This window comes from Micropterus dolomieu, linkage group LG23, assembly GCF_021292245.1.
Source record: "Micropterus dolomieu isolate WLL.071019.BEF.003 ecotype Adirondacks linkage group LG23, ASM2129224v1, whole genome shotgun sequence".
NCBI classification, from domain to species: domain Eukaryota; kingdom Metazoa; phylum Chordata; class Actinopteri; order Centrarchiformes; family Centrarchidae; genus Micropterus; species Micropterus dolomieu.
The window spans coordinates 2,915,842-2,938,148 of NC_060172.1; the positions used below are offsets into that span (position 1 = coordinate 2,915,842).

At 42.1% G+C, this 22,307-nt stretch overlaps 2 protein-coding genes across 8 annotated transcripts in view; both read right to left on the reverse strand.

Moving 5' to 3' along the window:
* The window catches only part of LOC123963941 (uncharacterized protein KIAA0930 homolog), a 22,885-nt gene continuing 578 nt past the window's right edge, over positions 1-22,307 (reverse strand). For 5 of the 7 annotated variants that reach the window (XM_046041065.1, XM_046041067.1, XM_046041066.1 and 2 more), the window contains 5 exons: positions 20,869-21,300; positions 7,551-7,699; positions 2,800-2,904; positions 427-504; positions 1-339 (listed from right to left, as the gene is read on the reverse strand). In XM_046041065.1, the coding sequence (XP_045897021.1) occupies positions 214-339; positions 427-504; positions 2,800-2,904; positions 7,551-7,699; positions 20,869-21,013 (603 nt within the window). In that variant the 5' untranslated portion in view covers positions 21,014-21,300 and the 3' untranslated portion in view covers positions 1-213. Of the gene's footprint in view, positions 340-426; positions 505-2,799; positions 2,905-7,550; positions 7,700-20,868; positions 21,301-22,182; positions 22,224-22,307 lie in introns of all 7 variants that reach the window. The other 2 variants (XM_046041070.1, XM_046041069.1) reach the window with 2 other exon arrangements.
* The window catches only part of LOC123962980 (NACHT, LRR and PYD domains-containing protein 12-like), a 23,248-nt gene continuing 22,093 nt past the window's right edge, over positions 21,153-22,307 (reverse strand). Inside the window, exon 13 of the mRNA XM_046039494.1 lies at positions 21,153-21,300. Coding sequence (XP_045895450.1) covers positions 21,153-21,300 — 148 coding nt within the window. The remainder of the gene's footprint in view (positions 21,301-22,307) is intronic.

Sequence of the window (22,307 nt, forward strand, 5' to 3'; positions counted from 1 at the left end):
TCGGGAAAGACCTGCTTTATTTTTATTTATTTTTGCATCCTCTGGTCTGAGAGGCTGCATGTTTCCAGTTTGGCTGCTTGTCGACTCCTCAGGTTCATTATTGTTCCAGTGGATTCATCTCTAAACAGCGTGCGTGTGAAAGTAACATAAGTAATATTATTACTTTAGCCGAACTCTGCTCATTTCACAGGCTGCCGTGTGGCTCAGAAAGGGTTAAAGTCGGGAGAGAAACGTCACCTCCTCAAAGTTGTCGATCATGAAGAAGATGTTCGGGTAGCTCATCTTGGACTCCTCTCCTTTGCTGTCCATGGCGTGTTTGCTGGGAGACGCAAACACTTCCTGTGAAAAGGTCAGACAGACAGAACGGATGAAAGGTCGGCAGCTTCATTAACGTCCGCTCAGATAAACGCTGGCCCGGCTTCCTACCTGACATTTCTTCTTGTGGATGTGGATATCTCCTGCGTCTGAGCGCGTGCACACGGCACACGTCACCACGTAGTCCAGCTGCAAGAGAGCAGAGTTATTTCAGGTTACTGTTGGCGTCAGTGGACAAAGAATATCACAAAATCTACCTGCCGTCAGACTTAAATACGGTAATTGTTTTCTGCTTCCTGTCCTTCTTTCTATCCTTGCGTGGGCGCTGACTGAACGCCACCTTGTTACTGCTTTGTTCAGTTTGCTTAGTGTCTTAAGTTAAAGTTAAACTGTGTTGTAAACAGAAAGTATTTTGCGTTGTCGCTGAGATTAAAACATTTTATTTTGGGCCAACCTTTGGGTCTCACTGCTCCGTTATCTCCTGCTACACTCATGATCTGATGTAAATGAAACAACAGTGCAGTAAAGTAGTCATACAAATGTGTAGTAAAAAGTTGGTAGTACATACTGTAGTTATCTATCTGTGTGTCCCTCCATGTGTCCCCCAGTAAGACAGAAAAAGGCCTAATTAGTACATTTTACACAATCACACCGAAATCCTGAAACAAGTTTCTTCTCCACGAGCAGTTTGGCCGAAAGACACGGACATCGACTGTTTTTCAACATCTTGCAAAGAAATAACCTGGAAATTTGTTACAAATATCCAAAATAAGTTGTTTTCTTTTTAATGACAAAGTATCTCAAACACAAATGGCCGTATTCTCCTGTAGATAATCAAAGTCCTCACGCACCACATGCTTCAAGTCTGTAAATCTCTAAAATTCATCAAATATAAAAAAATCCTCTGCATTAAAAAGATATTTTATGCTCATCAAAACTTGTGACCTGTAATATTCGGGTTTAATCTTTAATTATGATGAATTAGGGGCGGTGGAGGTGGAGCGGGTTGGCCGTTCAATCCCCGGCTCCCCCTGGTTGCGTGTCGAAGTGTCCTTGGGCAAGATACTGAACCCCGATTTGCCCCTGGTGGCTGTTCCGCCAGTGTATGAATGAGTGTGAATGTTAGTTTCCGTTTGAGCACGTAGGCTCAGTGTATGAATGTGTGTGACTGGTGAATGCAGATGTAGTGTAAAAGCGCTTTGAGTGGTCGAAAAGACTAGAAAGGCGCTATACAAGTACGGAGCATTTACATTTACAGTGCAGTACAGTTCAGACTGCGGTGTTTTTGTTCAGACCTGATGTGTGAACAATATATTAACTCAGAACCGTTATCACTTTGCACAACATCATATAGAAAATGTCACAGAAAGTGGGCAATCTTCTGTTCATTTTGTGGAGCGACGCGCTTCAAACAGCTGTAGAATGACCATGTTTCATTGGCCAGTTGCCCTGTCACGTGTGAGCGTGAGCACACGGGTCCAGTACACGAAAATTCACCTTGGAGCACGCCACGTGATGCGTGTGCGTACTCCACACAGACAGACAGACAGACAGACAGACCGACTAAAAGAAAAGAACGGACAGAAAAGCAATATCGTGCAACCCTAAAGTGAACAAGAATCTCAGCTCAGATTTGGGATCCACCAGATGCAGCCTGGAATTTTTTTTAAATATGCGACCTCGGTGTGGACGGTCAGATCGGGATGTCATGATAACAGATACTTCTGTAATAATGAAGGTACTTGTTTTTCTAGGTACCAAAGTTAACGGGGACGCAAAACGCGGAAGATGGTGACAAGTGCAGCTGCAGCTCATCGAAAAGACAAACAGTAAGAGTCGTGTGTGGAGAAACTTACGGGGACTTTAGTCAGAGACCGCTGGTGCTGCTGTAGACGTTTACAGCTAAGCTCAGAGTTGGCTGCCATCCCTCACTGTACCGTCTGTGTCATCTGTGGTAATAAATGAATATTTCCGGACTGATGGTGTCACCACGTCAGGACATTTAACGGCTGAGCAGACGTGTGTGTGACCTCTGCCGCTGTTTTACAGTCACTGAGCTGATCATTTAGTAAAGCAGTGTGTGTTGAAGTACTCTGGATTTATTATGTAGCTTTAACAACTACTAAATCTCTGGTATCGTGACGTCCCTGCTTAACTCTAGAGCGAGTTCGGGCGGAAACAGTAGAGAGAGAGCTGTAAGGCCGTACGGCGCAGGAAACTGTAATGAGGACGATGAAAAGGACAAAGTTGTGAACATTTGTCAGAAGCCGGAAACCGGTAGAGGGCGATGAAACTAACAGGAGCTAACCTCTGAGGCCTCCACGTTTACCTCCGTACGCCAGCGTACTGTTCTCAGAGAAATGTGATGTGGGCAGTCACGCCTCGCATGATGAGTGTGATATGAAAGTGTTTTTGTGCGTCTGAAGCTGAAGTCGTGTCCATCGCCACCACTGTGAGCGGGACAGTGTTTGCGGTAGTTTTCACCTTCTGCAGGATGAGGTTCAGGTAGACGCTCTCCTCCCAGTCGATGTCCGGGTCTCCGAGGCCCGGCAGCTTCTTGGAGTCTCTCCTGTAGACCTCCACCTCCACCTGAAACAGAGCCGACACGGCGGATCAGAACAGCTGCTGATGACGTTACAACACACAACGTATATCTGACAGCGAGTTTATGAGAGCGGGTCGGCCCGGGAGCGGAGGAACCGGAGTAACGTCAGTTTGACGTCAAAAGGAGATCCGAGACTCTGAGCTGCAGCAGGTGGATCGGACTTCAGCTGAACCTGTTAACGCGATAAGGATCCATCGTTACCGTTTTCTCCTGTATGAAACATGCAGAGCCTTTGTGTGGTTTCGCCAATTTATTCACAATTAAAAAATGAAATCGAGCTCAGGTGCATCCTGTTCGCTCTCATTTTCTTTGACATTTCCCAAAGATCCTGATTCAGTTCATTTTAATTAATTCAATTGATCGGGCAGGATTTTAAAAAGGCACACAGCTGTTTGTGTGACTGGACACATCGCTGCTGGTTTATGTCATACCGGAGTTACAGAGCCCAGAGTGACTCCTTCACTACGCAACAGTACAAAGTTCAACATTATTACAAATGGTAGCCAGTTAATCTTTCTGTCAGCTGAACTTTATAACTGCTGGAGTTCATTTATAACTAAACATGATATTTTATAAACTCTTCATGTGTTTTGTGGGACTCTGAAGAAGCTGAAGCCGTCAGATAAATTTAGTGAAGTAAAAAGAACAACATCTCCCTCTCAGATGGAGCAGAAGGAGAAAGAGGCGTGAAAAGAAAATACTCAAGTAAAGTAGCTCAAATTTTAAGTACAGTACTTGAGTAAATGCACTTAATTACTGCAGCGCAGCAACATGCGGATGGAAGAAGCCACTGTGACGTTTGAACAGATACGCTCAGATTTATCAAACCTAATTCATCTTCTCTGGTGTCTGTCGTTCAGAGGGTGGCGGTTTATCCCAAGTCCATGTGAGGAGAATCAATCTGCGGCTTCGGCTCTTTCCTGCACGCTGCGATGTTACAGCCGTCTGAGACGTTGGGCCGTACAGTCGTGTCACATCTGGCGTCAGATATTGAGCTCCAATAATCAACCAGAGAGCGACATGACCAGAACATGTGGCCCAGTGAGACCAGGTCACTGCACTAATTCAATTCAGCTTCATCAGCATGAATGTAAAACAACAATATTGACAAAGCTATAAATAAATCACAAAAGAACAATTCCTTTCATACAGTTCATTAAATAAAGTAAATAAAATACAGTAAAAGTGTCTGTGTGTCTTAAAAAAATTAAAAAGATAAAAAATTATATAAATATATATAAATAAATAAAAAACAAATGTGTTAAAAATGTGAATAAAATATTAAAAATGTAAATAAAATAAATAAAAACAATGTATTATAAAACAATGACTAAAAAAAAAAATGTCAGTATCAAAATGTGAAATTTAAAAAACAACAAAGGAATAATAAAGAAAATAATATTAATTTGGACAGGGGCTTCGACAGATATCACAGGGTAAAAACAAAGTGTAGCGCAGTATCATGTGGATCTTTCTCACCTCTGCTGTCGTCTCATGAGGCAGATGTTTAACGTGCTGAAGGCAAAATGGAGAACAATGCCAACTTGGGCGGGACGGCGTGACCACGGAGAAAATACCTCAAAGACGTCTCCCTCTCAGGAAACATCTATTTTTCTGCTTTTTTTTGCAGAGTCAGCAGCTTCTTTTCTGTTTCGGTTCCCTTTCTGTAACATGAAGCAGCGTTTTCTTCTTCTCGCAGCAGAAAACAACCTCTGAACGAGCGAGGGCACCAAACAGAATCTGATGCTTATTAAAACGTGAAAAAACGAGAATGTAAATGTTTTGTATTTGTGTGCGTTTTACTGTTCTGAGTGTGAAGGGGGATTTCCCGTCGCCTTCCCAGTGTAAACATCCCTGCGCTCTAAATGGCTGGTGAGCGAAATGAATCCTGGCGTGTGGAGGATTCTCCCCGCAGACACGAACCTCTACCTGGTACCTGTTTAAAGAGAGACGAGGCGGAGAGGGGGAGGCCGGGACTGTGGCTGATGATCGGGAGAATCACTAACTATCATTATCCAACAGGAGAAAGGAAGAAGGAAGTGAAGAAAAGAAACATCCTGAGCAGTTGATTCAGGCTCCTGCTCTTTCCTGACCATCATTCTCCAGGACTTTTCCAGGACTTTTCCAGTGGTGATCCAGCTGGTATGACAGGGATCAGGTCAAACACGTTCCTCTCTGCAGAAATCTCATCTGTGGAATCATCTTGTTTCATTATTATTTTTTAGAAAGCTTTTTGTGTTCTCTGCTCTGCAAGTCCTTTTTTACAGTAAATCAAAGCCCACAATTTTGTCTCCTAACAAATCCCAGCGTTCTCCTGAACTTTAGTTTCCTAAAATCTCTGTAACGGGAAAAAGAGTTCTGTCTGATGCAGTTCATTGTTCCGGCTTCACTCTTATCCAACTTTCTCCACAACACCCAACACATGAGGAGGACGACGAAGACGAGGAGGAGGAGAGGGCTTAGTGCACCACATCTGTGTGTTGATTTGAGATACTACGCTGCTGGATTGTACGTAAATAAGTACACAGTGTACACAGTGTACTGCATGTTAGTGTACTAACACAAGTGTCCGAATAGAGAAACACAGCTTCATTTTGTCTCTACTCAAGTAATTTTTCCTCCTTTTTTAGCTTTAGCTGCAGCGTTCGGTCCTCTCCTCATCTGTCCTGCTGTGACCTTTAACCTTTCTGTGGGCTCATGGGAAATGGTGTTCACTAAAGGCCTCCAGAAAACCAGAAATACTGAATAAACAACGTTATTTATGGCTTTTAAAAGACTCCCTCTGGGCGTTTGGAGTGAAGCACACACTGTTTGATGAGCCAGATATTCAGTTCTGTGTTTTACTACAAAGTGATTCTGGACGCGGTTTTTGTGGAACAGAAACGCTTCCTGTTTCACTTCAGCTCGCAGCGGCGGCCTCGTCAGAGCCTGAATCCTCCAACAGCAGAGTCACCTCAGTCCGGTCCGTCTGACGTGTCCGGGCTGCAGCCGGCTGTTGATGGACGAGGAGGTGGCGGCGGCACAATGATGTGTAACCATGGAAACCAGGGACAGACGGGGGACAAACTACAAAAAGGCAGACGCAGAGTCTGTCCGGGCCAAATGTAATAAAACCGAGATGAAAGGGAGAAACAGAAGCTCGACTGCAGTTACTCTGCAGTACATTTCATTTATATATATATATATATATATATATATATATAAAATTCATTCTTCAGTAAATACTGCACAGTATATAATGTACATGCATATTATACAGTATATATAAATAACTTACATTTGTACTTTATCTGTTTAAAGGTTGTTGATCTGTAAGTTTTAAAGAAAAGTTTTTAAGGTTTTTTAAAATGTAACAGAAACTTTGTTGTTTTCACACATCTCTTTTCTTTGTTGTTAATTTAAAGTACAATTCCAGGTAACAACATCAAAGGTTTATAAAGATTAATTAAATAAAAACATTTTATTTTATCAATTATCTCTTTGTTTCCTTTTATTCGTCTCTCTTCTTCCTCACTTTCTTAATTAATATATTCATTCTCAGAGTGACTCATAACTTGTCCCAGCAGAGAGTTTTTACATTTAGTTCTTCTGCTGTAAAGACAGTTGGATTCTGAAACAGCTGAAAGCTGCGACTGAAGGGAAAATTGAAAGTGGCTGTGCGTTCGTCTCCTACACAGTTTCTACATTTGAATCGTCTCGTCGAGAACAAAAGCTTCGCACTGATGTAGAAAACAGGACCCGAAAAGAAACCCGCTTTGGATAAAAACCACCAGCAGCTTCCTGTTTTATTACAACGAGGCTCACTTCAGTTTTTGGGGACGCCTTCCTTTTATGTTTCCTGTAATAATCATCAGTGTCCAGTTTATTAGGAACACCAGCTAAAACTAATCTAACAGTTCTCCTCCCTGTATGTTCTCATCGGTTTCACAGGTGTTTCTGTTATCCAGCCTGTTCTCACTGATATAAATGGGGTGGACAAAATAGCAGAAACAGCTCTCAGTCTGATCTGTACTCTGCTTCAACTGACTTTTTACAATTCTTATGATATTTTTGCTGATATTTTAATGAAAGTGAATGTTCCCCACTTCAAAGTCAACAAGGACAAAGCAGATAATGTCTGAAGCAGGATCTGAGCCGAGGAGATCAATACAGTCTCCGTCCTGTTCTCAGATTTAAAGCCTCAGCAGACACGTGCAGCCGGACGAGTCGTGAAGGCGCATAAATCAGACGTTCAGTGAGAGCGCGTGGACGCCGACATCACGTGATCCGAACATGAGCTTAATTTTAGTCTCAGGTGGCGTCTTCAAATTGCTTGTTTTGAAAACCCAGAGATTCAATTTAAAATGAACCCTTGATGATGATGACGGGGACCTCGGCTAAATATGTTCCTGTTGTTTTTACACACGGCTGTTGAATTACACATACATGTTGTATTTAAAGTTGTGTTGTGATGATTGTCTAACTGACGACCTGAAATTTAGCATTTTATTATTATTATTTTTTCAGTCAGTATTTTACAGTCTTGTATTTACGTTTGTCCTCTACGTCTTGCTGCAAAACCAACTGCCCTCCAGGGACAAATAAAGTTTATAAAGGTTGAGAAACCCTTGAATAAATCACTGCTCGTCACCTTTTTGCCCTCGGTGTTTTCTGCGCTGACGTAGGCGAGCTTCCTGCGGACGTAGAACAGCATGTCGTCCTGTTGAGGAGCCCTCTTCTCCATGAAATACGTGGAGAACATCCACGTCCAAAACACGATGCGGTCATCCTTAAAGCAGCCTGCAGAATCAAAGACACAAAAAAGGTGAATATACACAGTTAAAGAACCCTGCAGCTCCGTATTTCACATCTCAGTTAAAAATTTGCTCCGATGTTTTGGACATTTGAGGCGCCGGCTCCCGATCAGGAAAACGTCATCTTTGACAAGTCCGATCATCGGCTAAAAACTGATTGTTGTCCACTTTAAAGATATTTAAACCGCTAAAATAGGAGGATTAGTTATAATACAGGATAGAGAGCAGATCGAGACTACAGTCCTGCCTATAATCACATAAATGTCCTGATTTTGCTATAAAAACACTTTCTTTTGGTTTACTGAACGCTTTAAAAGGAAGGAAAGGAGGAAAGAATAAAAAATGAGTACATATAAAAACATAAAAACACACACAAAGACACAGATAATCAATATAAAACACTTCCTCACTCTGGGTTTGTTATTCAGATGCCAGATGGTTTTATTCCAGGTTATTAATTCTTCCTTCTCTTCTGGCTTTTCCCAAATCAAAAAGTAATCTCTAATTATGGCTCTCTCTCCCCTTTTATTTTGAAAAATGATCAGCCACCCTAAAGAAAAAGGAAACGGCGCCGCAGTCGATCGATGTCGCTCTGATGGAGCGTGACCACCTGCCCTCCATCACCTCGGGGGTGCTCTGCTACCTTTCTACGGGCCGAGGCACCTGCCTGCCGCCTGGCAACTGTTGCCAGGCAACCAGGCAGAGGATGATCTGGCATTAAGTTGAATTTCCTGTAAGAGCACAGACCCCCTCCCTCTTCTGTTTGTTTCATTTTTCCCTCTTTTATGAAACTGAAACATTATTAGGAAAATATTTATATTAGTAATTATTATAATAATAAGAACATAATTTAATTTTCATAATGATATTTTATCCTCACATTTATATAAAGATCACGTTCTCTTGATTCTGTTTCTAGAAAAAGGAGTTTATTGTCTTTATTTTGCCTTTAGTCCCAGGAACTACTTTTTAGGAACTAAAAGGTTCCTTCAGTCCGATGTTGACCTGCAAAGATCAGGCAAATCAGTGCACCGACGTATACGCCTTACAATGCGACAGACAGGCGTCATTATTTAGTCACCACCCATGAGCAAAATGTTTATATGAACATCAGACTTGATTGGAATATAATAAAAAACAAATAAAAGTCTTAATCACCGCCCCCCCAAAGCTCCAGTACTTTTGGAAAGTAACAACCCCTCGTGTTGTAGTACGCCTCGGGATCGGTCAATCTGATGGTCTTGCTCTTGTCTCGGTCATTGAGGACTCAGGATTTTATTCCAAGACCAATAACCCTAATTAAAAATGTGTTGTTCCCGTTAACGACTGTCCCCCCTCCCCGCGATGGTAACCACGGAAAAGGCGTGTTGAATAAAGACGCTTACGTTGATTTCAGCTCTTATTGTTTGTATGTGGGTGTTTTAATGGGAATGTGGATCTTTCAGTTTGAGAAGTACCTCTGATCTCGTTCCACATTTTATTGTGCGTCATGTAACGTGGGGAACTGGTCTTGGTTTATGGTCTTGACTCGGTCTCTCCCTCCCTCGTTCTTGGTCTCAGCCCCTAAAAGTCTTGGTCTTGATAAACTCTGGTCTTGGTCTTGACTTGGTCTCGGTTTGGGCGGTCTTGACTCCAACACTACTAATCCCCCTAGCAGGGACTTTTTTGTGGGGTAAAATAAAGACGCTAGAACTTCATGTAGACCCTGATCTGTGCGGTGGGAACACAGTGAGTTCCTCCACAGGTTCCTAGTTCTGGGGAGGAAAATGTGCCAATATACAGAACAATTCGCATTGATTGAAGGCATGAGGGTCGATATTAGGGGTGCGACGATCACGTACGACTTTTAAATAGTTTGCGCGGTAGCATTTTGGGTACCCGGTGTAAACAATAAACGGCGAAGGAGAGACACAAACAATAGATCAACAACATTTCAACGGACTTTCAGTCAAATAAAAGACCATTTCTCCAGTGGTATATTTCGTCATAGTGTTAAAATATCTTCAGAAAGAAAGCAAAGCGTCCTTCCCAAAATGTTGAACCACATGTAGAATTTATTTAGGATCTTCACCTCACTGTTAAAAACTGATCCACAAGAAACCTTACATCATACTAACCGAAGCCGACCTGACACTTCCTGCAGCTGTTTCATAATAAAAGCCTTTATTCAGGGTTAATTTGACTTTGTCAGAATTCAGCAGCTTAGAGTGACGAGACACAATGAACATAAAGCACAGCTCAGGAGAATTTATCTTTTAGTTTACTTCTACTTTGCTTGAATGGAAATAAAAAATATGAGTAAAATGCTTCTATGACAAGATATATGTAACCTCTAACCCTGAAGAAAACATGGATCCTCTTAAAAACTACAGAAAGAAAACGCTCCTCCTAACTTCCCCGAGAGTCTTCATGTTTTCTTCAGAGTCACAGTGATCCAGTGATGGCGGCCTGTACATCAATAGTTCACTGCTAACAGCGATTTCAGCTACTTTTACTGGGTACAGGTGAACAAAATGGGGCTCAAGTCGTAGCTCACAGCTAACCCAGTGAATCATGGCAACATTATACTTCTTGTTTGCATCACTGATTACTGCTGATGTTCCTGTTCTCCAGATTTGATTGGCTCCACTAAAAACTGGAAACCTTCCCTCAAACAAAGCACACTGATCAGCAGTGTGAACAGCTTGTCGGGCTGCTGCAGTGTTCACATTTCACACCAAAAACACAACAGCTCTGTGTTCAGGCCGGCGGCCAACCAGAGCTCTGGTTGTTGCAGAGAGGAAGCGACCTCTGGCCTCCGTCCAGTCACATTTGGCGTAAAGAGTCTTCTTCTCAGACAGAGGTGAGTCAGTGAACACAACCTCCTGGCAAGCAGAGCAGGAGAAGCTTCCAGCAGCCGTCACTGAACATCAGATCTCAACAGCTCAACCTCTCCTTACTTGCTTTTTGCACAGCTCTGGTCCACATCGCACACGACTTTGATGGCTCACATCACGGTATCCCTTCGGCCCTTCGTCCCCTGGTAGAATTCTTCCTTCTCCGTTCTGGATGTTCACGGTAAGCTGCTTTTGTCTGGGAAGCTGCCTGAATATCTCGACACAACGGAGCCACAGCCGAAGCCCTGGATACAACCTGTTCCACATGTGCTGACGGTACCACAAACAGTAACCAGTGTACATTGTTTGTGTTTCTCAGGGCTTGTCTAGGTGGACCCCCAAACCATGCCAGGCCATTTGGAAACTCCAAAATGACACTAGTAATAATATGAGTCATCAGAGCTATAAAATACCAAATACTTTTATAATTAGTCAACAAAGCTGTATCAACTACTCACAAAACTAAATGCAGCTGGCTAAAAATCTGACGGACAACCACATCGACTGGCCGGCTGTGCACACACAGGAAGTTAGGTTATTTGCTGTTGCTCGTATTGAAGGCATTGATTTGATGAGGCAGTTAGTCGGACTCTTTCCAGGTGAGGATTGGCCTTCGCCAGGGCTGCGCTTTGTCATCAATCCTGTTTGTGATACTCATGGACAGGATATCGAGGCGTAGTCGTGGCGAGGAGGGCCTGCGGTTCGGTGGGCTTGGGATATCGTTACTGCTTTTTGCGGATGATGTGGTCCTGATTGCATCATCGGTCCGTGACCTTCAGCTCTCACTGGATCGGTTCGCAGCAGAGTGCGAAGCGGTTGGGATGAGGATTAGCACCTCTAAATCTGAGGCCATGGATCTCAGCAAGAAACCGGAGGAGTCCCAACTTGATGAAGATGGATGGATGGATAACTGGCCAGTAGTAGTTTCAGATGTTAAAAAGAGGGCTTGTTAGCTTATTGAACCCCATAGCAGCTCCAGCCTGCGATACTAACAGCAAGATCACAACAACGTCTTGGTGAACTAGAAAGTGATCCGAATGTCCGTGGGCGAGTCATTTAACCTGACGCACAAATAGGACTGGGCATCGAGAACAGGTTTCAACTTTTCAAATGTCATTTGGTTTTGTGTCCGATCATTGGTTCAATTTATTTAACACGCGCAAGTTTTGTTTTCTGTAGCGGCCACCTCATTTCCAGGCACTTGTTCTGTTGCAGCTGTGCAGCACAGTAAGCCAAAGAGTCTTTAAACAAATCAACAAGGAGTGTACCGTGTTCGCCGTGCTGCTGCCTGTCCTGCCTCGTCCTCCTCGGACAACCCTGAGCTAACTAGAACCTCGTCCCAATCAGGTAAGTGAAGTTGTAGTGAACAAGTTGCTTGACCAAATAGCAAAAATTGTGGTGAACAAATGTATTTTCTTGTACATAAATGGACGCAAATTGCTAACGCATCTAGCCGACCTCAAGGTGTGTTCGAAATGGGTAAAAATCTTCTTTGGCCTCCAGACTGCCCCTGTAACGTTCAGTTTTGAAGGCAGTATTGACGTTGACTCCATGCTGTCCATTACCCATAAATCTGTGCGCCTGCGGTAGCTCACAAAGAACTGACAAGATGACAAAGTTTTGTCGTTTTTTTGCTTTGATTTCTGAAAAGTTAGGGAGAACTAAACACTGATATCTTATTAGCCCTCGACTGTAACCAACCGAAGTTTGTTTGGAATGATTTCTGAGGCGTCTGTCGGCCATTTGTTTTCCCAATAGCTAGCAAGCTGACGATAAGGCTTGTGACTGACAGAAGAGAAGCAAGACGACGTGCTGACGTCACACGCTGCGGTGAGTGCTGCTCTAAAAGGCTCTTTGAAACAAACCGTCTCAGAAGATGTCTTGCCTCAAAGGTTCTGTCTCTTACGGCAGCGAGGCAGCTGCCTTCTGTTTCGAACAGGGCCTCAGCGTGAAACTGCATTCCCCTTAGCTGAGAGTCGGAGCAAAGAATCGTTCAGAACCAGAATCGAAAGCAAATATCGGAATTGTTAAAATCAAAACTATGCCCAACCCAACGCAAAAGTCATATCTGGAATAGTGTTGTATGTTGTTTGTTTCTCCATTTACAGAGCCAGCACTGAGTAAAAACACCGGATTGTCTGTCAGCGCACTCACAGAACAGACAGCTAGAGGACGTGAGGAGATAATCGCTGAATTTGACAAACTTCACCTTTCTAGTAATTTTTTGGGCCAAAGTTTCAGAGCAAAAACACAAAATAAGTTGTCACTGTGATATTGGGTTTATAACATCAGCAGAATCACGAGGCTTTGTGCTGTCAGAAGTGTAAAGATTGTCATGGTTGTAAGGATTAAACTGCATGTTAACTACTCTCACTTTTATGTTGGTAATTATTTTGGTCTTGAAACTTGTGTAAAAAGGTGTTTAAGCGCCACGTTTGGCTGCCGTCCTGCACATCTCCGAGTGTTCATCTTATTCCAGAGTACAGTTCTGCAGCAGCCTCAGAGATGTTCATAAAAGTGCTGCTCTATTTATAGCTGTGTATCCCATTTTAAAAATACATCAACTGTGTTATGAAGCCCGGCGCACTATCACTCATCATCTGATGAAAGTGAGCTGAATCACCCAAAATCTATCTCTGCTGGCACCGGGAGAGATATCATGAGCCGTGGTCGGGCTGGTGTATTTCATGACAGTTATATAATACTTGGTAGGAGCTCAGTGATGCTCAGTCAAAGCTCCGGTGACCTGCATGAAAGGATGAACGACAGGATGGATGGAAGAACAGAAACTTTCAGTGCTGACGGAGATTAAAGGTTTAAATTAAAGTGTCAAGTTCAAACATTCACTGAAATACAAATTTAATCTCAAATTTTCTTACATGCTCCACTTTCCCAGAACCCTTAAAATTTTAAGGCCCACTAGAAGCCCCCTAAGTGCCACTAAAACCTCATCAGTGACGACAACGAAACACATTAAAGACCAGTAGAACCTTAGAACAAGAACTCTAAAGGACTCCTACAACAAGCTAAATGATGTCTGGAAATTCAGAAGGATCCAATGGAACCACCTACAGGACCTCTTAAACCTCCTGAACACAAGCACCTCCTCAATGACCCAAGCACCATCTGCAAATGTCTAAAATTAGAGATCCCCCTTGAGACCCCATACAGTTTGGGATCCACATTTTACACGGTCAATCTGTTTAAGGTCGCGTCCCACTCTATTTCTATTTCCGCAGGTCCTGGATCTGTTTAACATTATGCACGACACACGGGTGGATCCGTGAAGACCCGGCCGTCATCAGACAGCGCCGATCATGATGGAAGTGCTGCAACAGCAACCGCAAACAAACCGGCCACAAGGCGCTACCACATGACCTGCTCTTTGACAACGTAGCGTAACACGTTAACGTAAATTAACGCGCTGATCGGGCGGCTGTGGCTTAGAGATCGGAAGATCAGGGGTCGGATCCCCGGCTTCCCCCCCAGCCTGCATGTTGAAGTGTCCTTGGGCAAGATACTGAAGCTGTTTACAGTGTATGAATGATTAGTTTTTTGCACGGCAGCCTCCTGAATGTGTGAGTGCGACACGTAGAGTAGCTTTGAGTGGTCACATGACTAGAAAGGTGCTCTACAAGTACAATCCATTTACCATATGCAACTTGTGAGACATGAGGTGTAACTAATACCTTTAGACCCTCCTCAGTCATTGTAATTACAACAAATGGACTCACTAGTAACTATGTCCCACCTCCACCTTTACAGCTGTGATGTTTCCGTGTGCGGCGCCTTATTCTTCCACAGCAGATTTAATAACCTAGGCTTGTTTTAAATGTGCTTTTTTAAAAAGAGGGTTCTGCTGTAGGGTGACTGTAAACCATGTGACTTTCTCTCCGTCATGTGTTCATGGGTTGAATGACTGAATGCGTCATGTGATGCGGCCCGTCTTCGGTTCTGTCTGAAATGAAGCGGGGGAACTGATGACACGCAGCAGGCGGGATGAAAGGATTTAGCTTTAAGACGTCACACGGATCAGAATTTCTCTAAAGGATCATACAGCTGGTTTCCTCCTGACAGCCTCGACTAATCCTGCACTCAGACTCCAGATTTCCTCTCCTCACTGCAGCTCAGCGTTCAGCTGCCGTTGGCCATTTGAAGCCACATTCGTTTTCATACTGCATTTCAATTAAAGTAGAGGTTTTCAACTGACCCGAACACAAGGCCCAAACCAGGATTTAGGTCTTCTTCTAATCAACCTCAAAAGGAATTATAAACTAATGTCTTATAATATCCTTTACTCAAAATCTTTTTTATTGTATAACCAGACTGCTTTTTATTTTTGCTCAATTTAAAAATAAGTTTTCACTGCTGTGTAAAACCTAAACTAACTTGTGAATTAGTACAATAAGTACGCATTTATATATCACTTTTCAAAATAAAACCTACAAAATGCTTCACATTAAAAGCATCAAACAGGCAGGTTTCCTCGAGCTCTGGGAAAATCCAGTATACGGGATAAATATCCTATAAAGTTCTGAAAGACTGAATCTAAGGGCCCCATTTACTAACATCCAGAATAAAGAGTGTATTCTAAAATAATGCATGTGTAATTTTAGTACCTGCTATGGGTGATTTAGAAGTATTGTGTAGATGACAACAGGAGGGAGGCAGTGTTTAAATGAGGGTTTTGCGTGTTTTATGGAGAGTCGGGAGGGAAAGCAGCCGCTGCGTAAAAACCTCGGTTTGTTTCGTTCAGTGCGTCCAGAGTATGTGGAAATCATCCCGCCTGAGACAGCACCCCTGAAAACTGCTTTGGGAAACCCCAGCAGAAACAGCGACAGTGTGCTGGAATGACCCAGACGCCAGGAAATCCAGCAGAACGACCACCGACCGTCCGCAGAGTGATCTCCTGTCCTTGTACGCCACATTCCCTCTCTAAGACCTACAATGGGTTGTGTCGCTGTTAGGACCGGCGCGCTGCGAACACTTGGTGATCGTTCCCTCTGGCTGGATGAATTTTACGTGTGATCCGTGCACTACTGCAGCTGGGGGCTCTCGTTCTGGCAACAATAACAGAAGCCTCTCTGCACAACACTTGGCGGTTTGCACCTTCCTCTCATGTGAAATTGTGTTTAGGCTTGGCAGTAAATAAATGTATTTGCATGTTACGCCCCAAACTGCATATTCATTAAGGCAAAAGTAGTAAATGAACAGCAGGAGCTATCCTATGCTTTTGAAAGACGTCACCGCTGCACACCGTGATCAGCTTGCGTGCTGATTTGCTAACTTACTCACACAGACCTTCAGTAAATCAGTGTTTGAAAACTCAAAATCTTACAAAAAAAAAAAAAAAAAAAAAAAACTAAGATTGTGTTAAAAAAATAAAATCTCTGCAAACACAAACACAAAAAAGGCTTAAGGAAATATTTCAGTTTATTTGTAATGAATCTAGAATAAATTAAAGATTCACTTTTTTAATTGATTTATTAAAAAAATGTATTTTTTTTGTTTGTTTTTTTTAAACATACACCTGTAGAAACTTTAGGTGTCTCATGTAACCTGTACAAAAAGTGAAACTTTAATTTTTTTTGTTTTAATCTTAATGATTGCTCTTTTATGAAAAGCAATATGAGATAACGGTTGTTGTGATTTGGCGCTATATAAATAAAATTTAATTGAAATCACAAATTGAGCCTCTCAAAATGTATTTAGAATAATCTTGTTTACTTGTCAAAACCTGCAGCCACACCAGGCCAGTAAAAAGGGACGGGCGTCTAACTGGGACGGTATCCGACAGATGGACCTTCTCGGGCCCACTTGCTAATTTCAGACCCCTGAATATAACTTTTCTGGACATTTACAAAGCGCTTCCTCATGCTTTAGAGTGCGAGTGTTGTCTGTGAGCAGTTACACAAACAGACTGCACAATGTAAACAGATGGGAGACCCCCCGCTGTGGCCTCCTTCTGTCTGTGATGCCCTGCAGACATATAAATAAACACATATGTGCATACAGACCATACTAATATAGAGGCTGTCACATGTTAGATATTCTTTTACTTTGACTCAGGACCGACTGTTTCACACTAAATCAGACTGAGACAGAAATTATTATAAACCCTGCAGAATATTTAATGCCGTCAAAGTGTCAGATCATACACTATTTTTACCGTACAGTAACACAGCAGTTTATGAAGAGCAGAGCTCAGCGGGCGAGTCAACGACCTGCTTCTATCGATCCATCTGCATCTGTTTTCTGTGACTGACCAACATTAAAGCTGCATCTAAGTGTATTTATAGCAGTGGAGGGATACGCTGGCGTGTTCCGAGGTAATTAAACCCTGAATCATTGATGTTCATTGATGTCTGGTGATCCAACAGAGCTCCAAGTGGTGGAGACAAAGGGGCTCAGATCTGGGGTGTGAAGACACATCACGATACGCGATACAAGGTTCACGAGAACAAAAGATCCTTGAACAGTGTTTCAAGATATCCTCAATGCCGAGACATATGAGCGGGGGGGTCGTCACGCAATGTTGATCATTAAACACTTCATTTCCTGCATTCTGGTGAACGTTTCCGCACCAATTTATGGTGGAAATATTTTTATTTATGTAAAAGGAAACACAGAATTCAGGTGGCACGTTACATTTCAAAATATATAAATATAATCTAAGTCAGAGCAGCTCTCAGTCTGTTTACTGAGGTAATTAATCAGCTGAGAAGAAGCCTCATTTTCTCATGGACTTCTATACAATCGAGTGGAGTCGCCCCCTGCTGGCTGTTACAGAAGATGCAAAAAAGTCCTTTTAGGCAAATCATGCCGCTCAGCCGCCATCTTGGCAGCTATTCAACTAACAAGTCACACGAGCCAGATCTGCACTTTCACTGGACATAAAAACTACATGAATAGAATCAGCATTAAAACCCTGACGTCAGTGGAACCACACGATTGGCTGAATTATGTTTCCCGCTCTGGCTGTTAAAAGCAGCTGACATCGAAACACACCGACCGGTTCGTCTACAAGCTTGACTTGAACAGTGGGCGGGACGCTGGCGTTCTGCTGTGACATCACTAAAGTACAGCGTCATTATAACTGAAGGGAACGATGAACGAAACCACCAAAATAAAGCTCCAGCTGTAATAAACCGTAACTATAATTTCATATCTCGCTCCAGTAAAGACCTGAGTCACCGCTGACGGTGCTGGACAGAGTCAGACCTGACTCACTCTGGGCGGCCTGTGGAGGACCATCCAAGGACACGGACTCTGAATAAAGAAACACCAGCTCCCGCCAGACAAACGCCTGTGAGATAACAGCATAGTCAGTGACCTACAAGTGTGAAACAAACCTGCTTCAAAGATTAAACTCGTGTTCTCATGGTCGGTTAGTCACACAAAGTCTCAACAACACTGAACCTCAGTTTTTTTAAGCCAACCTTAAAGTGATCTGAAAATGAACCAGGCATCTATCTGCTGAGGAAGATCATGTGATGTTATCAAAAGCTCCAGAAGAGCTACTAAAGGCACCTTGTGGAGAGGTGCATGTATGTTTCCATCATTTTAGTCCAAATAAATGCCAGAAGAAAGGAATGTACCTGTAGGAAAGTCCCTCTCCTCTCAGTAAAATCTATCAAGTTAAGACAAAGGTGTTTATACAGTTAATAACAGAGCGAACAGGGAGGGACGTCCGGGTTTTTACAAATCAAGGGTTTTCTGCTAAATTCTGCACACGAGAAACTCACTTATTAGCTTATTATTTCAATAAAATGTTAATGCTTAGTCTTTAAAATTTAAAGTTCAAGACGATGTCTTCAAATGTCCCATTTGTCCAACAGTCCAAAACCCAACAATATAAAAAGACAAAACATTCACATTACAGAAGTTTGAAGCAGGGAACTGTTGACATTTGACTTAATAAATAACTTGAACCTCTTCAGCGCACACAGCTCCTTCCCTTTCTTTCATTGTGTTTGGCGACAACAAGGCCGCCGTGGTTCGGCGGTGAGCATGTGCAGTGATGAAGTCATGGGTCGAGAACAGAGCGCTATTGAGTTCTCCATCAGATAAACAGTCAGCGTCGCCGCAGGAGACTCAACTGCAGAGCCGGAGCTTTCTATCAGCCGCTTGGTCTTCGTGTACATGTGATGAATTAGCAGCAGGATCCAGACGCGGAGGTTTTACTCACTTATAGTTCACTTTGAGCTGCCGTTTATCGTTCTATAAATAATTAATATGAATAATACAAACTGTAGGAAATGTGTTCAGTACAGCTGCTTCTGTCCAGAGTTTAAAAAATACACCTAGAAACATGTAAAACTCTCTCTATCCGTACAAAAACAGTAATGTAAAATGTATTTTGGGAGATTTATACTAGGAAAATACTGCACTTTTTAAGTATAACTCTTTTATACTTTTGTAACAGCAAGAACAAAGAGCTCGCACGATTTTCCAAATACACAATAATTTAAATAAAACTACAGAACAGTATAACTGTTAGGCCGACCACCACCCGATCAAATACAAATGAAAATACGTTGCACATCTTTTACATTCAGCACAACACGTTTACGTTTTTACTGCTGACTACAGACAGACCGATAAATCAGCGTGCCGATATTATTGGCTGATACGAGCTACATGTCATGAGTGTTGTTGTTGCGCAGTTTGTCCACCAGACGGCGCTCTACTTTTCACCGACTCGATCAGCTGCACTTCAGTTCAAAGTAGGATTTATAACAATTAAAAAAGGTTTATTTTTAAACCGCTGTTATCTTGGCGACGTCTCATGACAGCACATAACAGATGTTATATTAATCTTTGTTTATGTTACGCGTTTCTGAAAAGAAGAAGAAAAAAAAAAGAATATCAGATATTAAAATATCAAAATGAGTGTCGGTTTTAAAAATACCGGTCAGGCTCTACCACCGACGCCGCTGACTTTAATTTGTAGTGGCCAGTAAGTGTTTACTCAAGTACAATTTCAAGGTACTTGTACTTATATATTTCCATGTCATGACACTTTCTACTTCCTGCAGATCTCCGGGGGGAAATGTTTTACTGTTTACTCCTTTAAGCTTCTGTTACTTTACAAAACATTTGGAGAACTCTGAAAACGTGTTGTTTGGTAAAATATTAAACTTCACAACAAATCTGAGCTTAAAAAAATAAGTCACTAACTGAAAACAAAAAAAACAAGCTCGTGCAAAAATCCCTAAACACATCTGATGGTTTCAGCTTCTCTGATTAAGTGACTGCAGCAGCTGTGATGTTTGTTCATGACGTTGAGCTTTGGACTGTTGTTCGGACACAACGCGTCACTTTGGGCTCTGGGCAACTGTGAATCTTTACAAACCAAACAACCAGTGGGTCGATGGAGGAAATGATCAGCAGACTGATCCAGAGTGAACAGTCTGAAACTGAAGAGTTCAGAATGAGCTGCAGCAGCAACAGAGTACTTTCACACTGTGGTATCAGTACTTCTGTTTACGTAGAGGATCTGAATACTGAATACTTACCCATGTTGATCTTTATCTTTATTAGTGCCCATTTCAACTGCTCCGTTATGTTTAAGGCTGCAACTAATGATCATTTTCATCGTCGTTGAATCTTATTTTCTCGATTAATCGATTGTTTGGCCGACAAAACATCAGAAAACGGGGAAATATGCCACAGTTTTCCCAAAAGCCCGAGATGACCTCCTCATATGTTTTGTTTTTTTGTCCACAACCCAAATATATATTCTATAATATCCAGAGATGTGGATGTTGGTAGTTTCATCTCCTTTTGTGGACACGCAGATGAAACATTTATCCATGTCGGTTGTTTATTTACTTTCCTACAGATGTTTTCTCTCTGATGAAGGATAAGAAAAAAGTTCATGTATGTTCAGGTTCTTCAGGGTTTGTATATTTTGTATATTTTGTGTGATATTTGGATTTCTCTCTGACGTCATTGTAATTTATGATAACTATCATTATATCATCTTATATTAAAACACATTCATTTTACTGTTGCAGAGGAGCAACCTGAAATTATTCACATTCAAATCAGACCAAACAATTAAATCAATCATCAAAATAGTTGCCAATTAATTTTACAGTTGACAACCAATCGATTAATCAGCTCTGGTTAAATTACCACAAAGAGCTGAGACAAAGTGAACTTGAAGCATTATTGATCCCGACATGTTTAATTAAGCTGCTGCTGAGTGTAATTAAATATAAATGATATGTCATGTGTGCAGGAGCCCCAACACGGTGCCACAGTGAATAAATACCGAGTCCGCTGATCTCCTGGCGGATGTTCAGTCGGTTCCTCTCGTCGGCGATGGCCTTCAGCATCTGCTGCAGGGACCCGTCCAGCTCTCCGTTCTCCTCCTCCGCGGGCCCGACAGCCTTACACAAACCGGGGAAGGACGCCATCTCCGAGCTGGGATCATGACAGTCCGGGCTAGCAGCTAGCGACGGCACCGGTTCACGGTAGCTAACAGGCGGCTAAGAGGAGCGCAGGCGCGGAGACAGGAAGGTGGGGTGGGGGGGGACACCAGATATTAATCCCGAATCAGGTCCGTCCTGTGGGGGTGCAGACCTGCCGGCGGCCGGTCCGCTCTGCTGTGGTGCCCGGAGAAGGTGCAGGGAGGTCGGGCTGCTGAGGGTGAGACTCTGGTCCTTCTGTTGTGCAGATCAGCTGGAAACACCCCTCACACTTCCTGTAACAACACGAGGCTTTTAAAGAGACAGCGCACCGGACCGGTGTTACAGAGACTTCTGTCACCCGGAACATTCTCTTCCCCTTTCATCCATGAAGAATTACATCAATAAGTAATGTATTTTCTAACGTTTGTTTTTACTGTTAAACAAGTAAGAAAAGTACGCTTACAACCTTTTTTACCCAATATATTTTATTTTGAAATAAAACAACGGCCCCAAAAGTGATTCAGTGGAACTCGTGTTTTTAAGACATTTACTAAAAGCAAGTGGTATAAATACACAAAGTTATTCAAGTGCAAATGATCATTTTAAATAAAACACACAAAATAAGGCAGAATACAGGGGATAGATGTATTTTCAGTCACAGGAGAAATATTTAATTCAAATCTGGCTAAAAGTAAAAGTTAAAAAAATCGAACATCTTATTTCATTGAAAAATAGTTTTTTATGGGTCTGTTTTTCTGAGAATAAAAGGATTTTACAGTTACTGGTGAGGTACTTGGTGAATCTCCTCTTCCCTCCCTTACTTTTAATTAATTATGTAGTATATCAAAATGATGTATATAAAGAGTGAACATCATGTATGAAAGGGTTCATTTTTATTCCTGCATATTACTTATAATTATTCTTTGACATGTCATGAGCATTAGTTCTATTTTCATCATTAATTATAAAATAATAAGTCAGAATTATTATTATTATCTTGTACATCATGTTATTTATAAAAAGACTTGACGTGATACATTTATATTAAAGATGGTGACTCTTAAAAATCCAGACTCAAATGTTTAACTCATCATTTGGCTAAACTATGTCAACATTTTCACTTAGAAACTGAAACATTTGATTTATTATCGTTATCTTAATTTAGCGTCACTCACTTTTGGTCTTCCATACTTTGGAGTATTTGGGGTTAGTTAATCTGAAGGGTCACAGAATACAGTATAACACTAGTACTGATACTTATGAGCTAGTATTTGGCTCCATACTGTGTATAAATATTTAT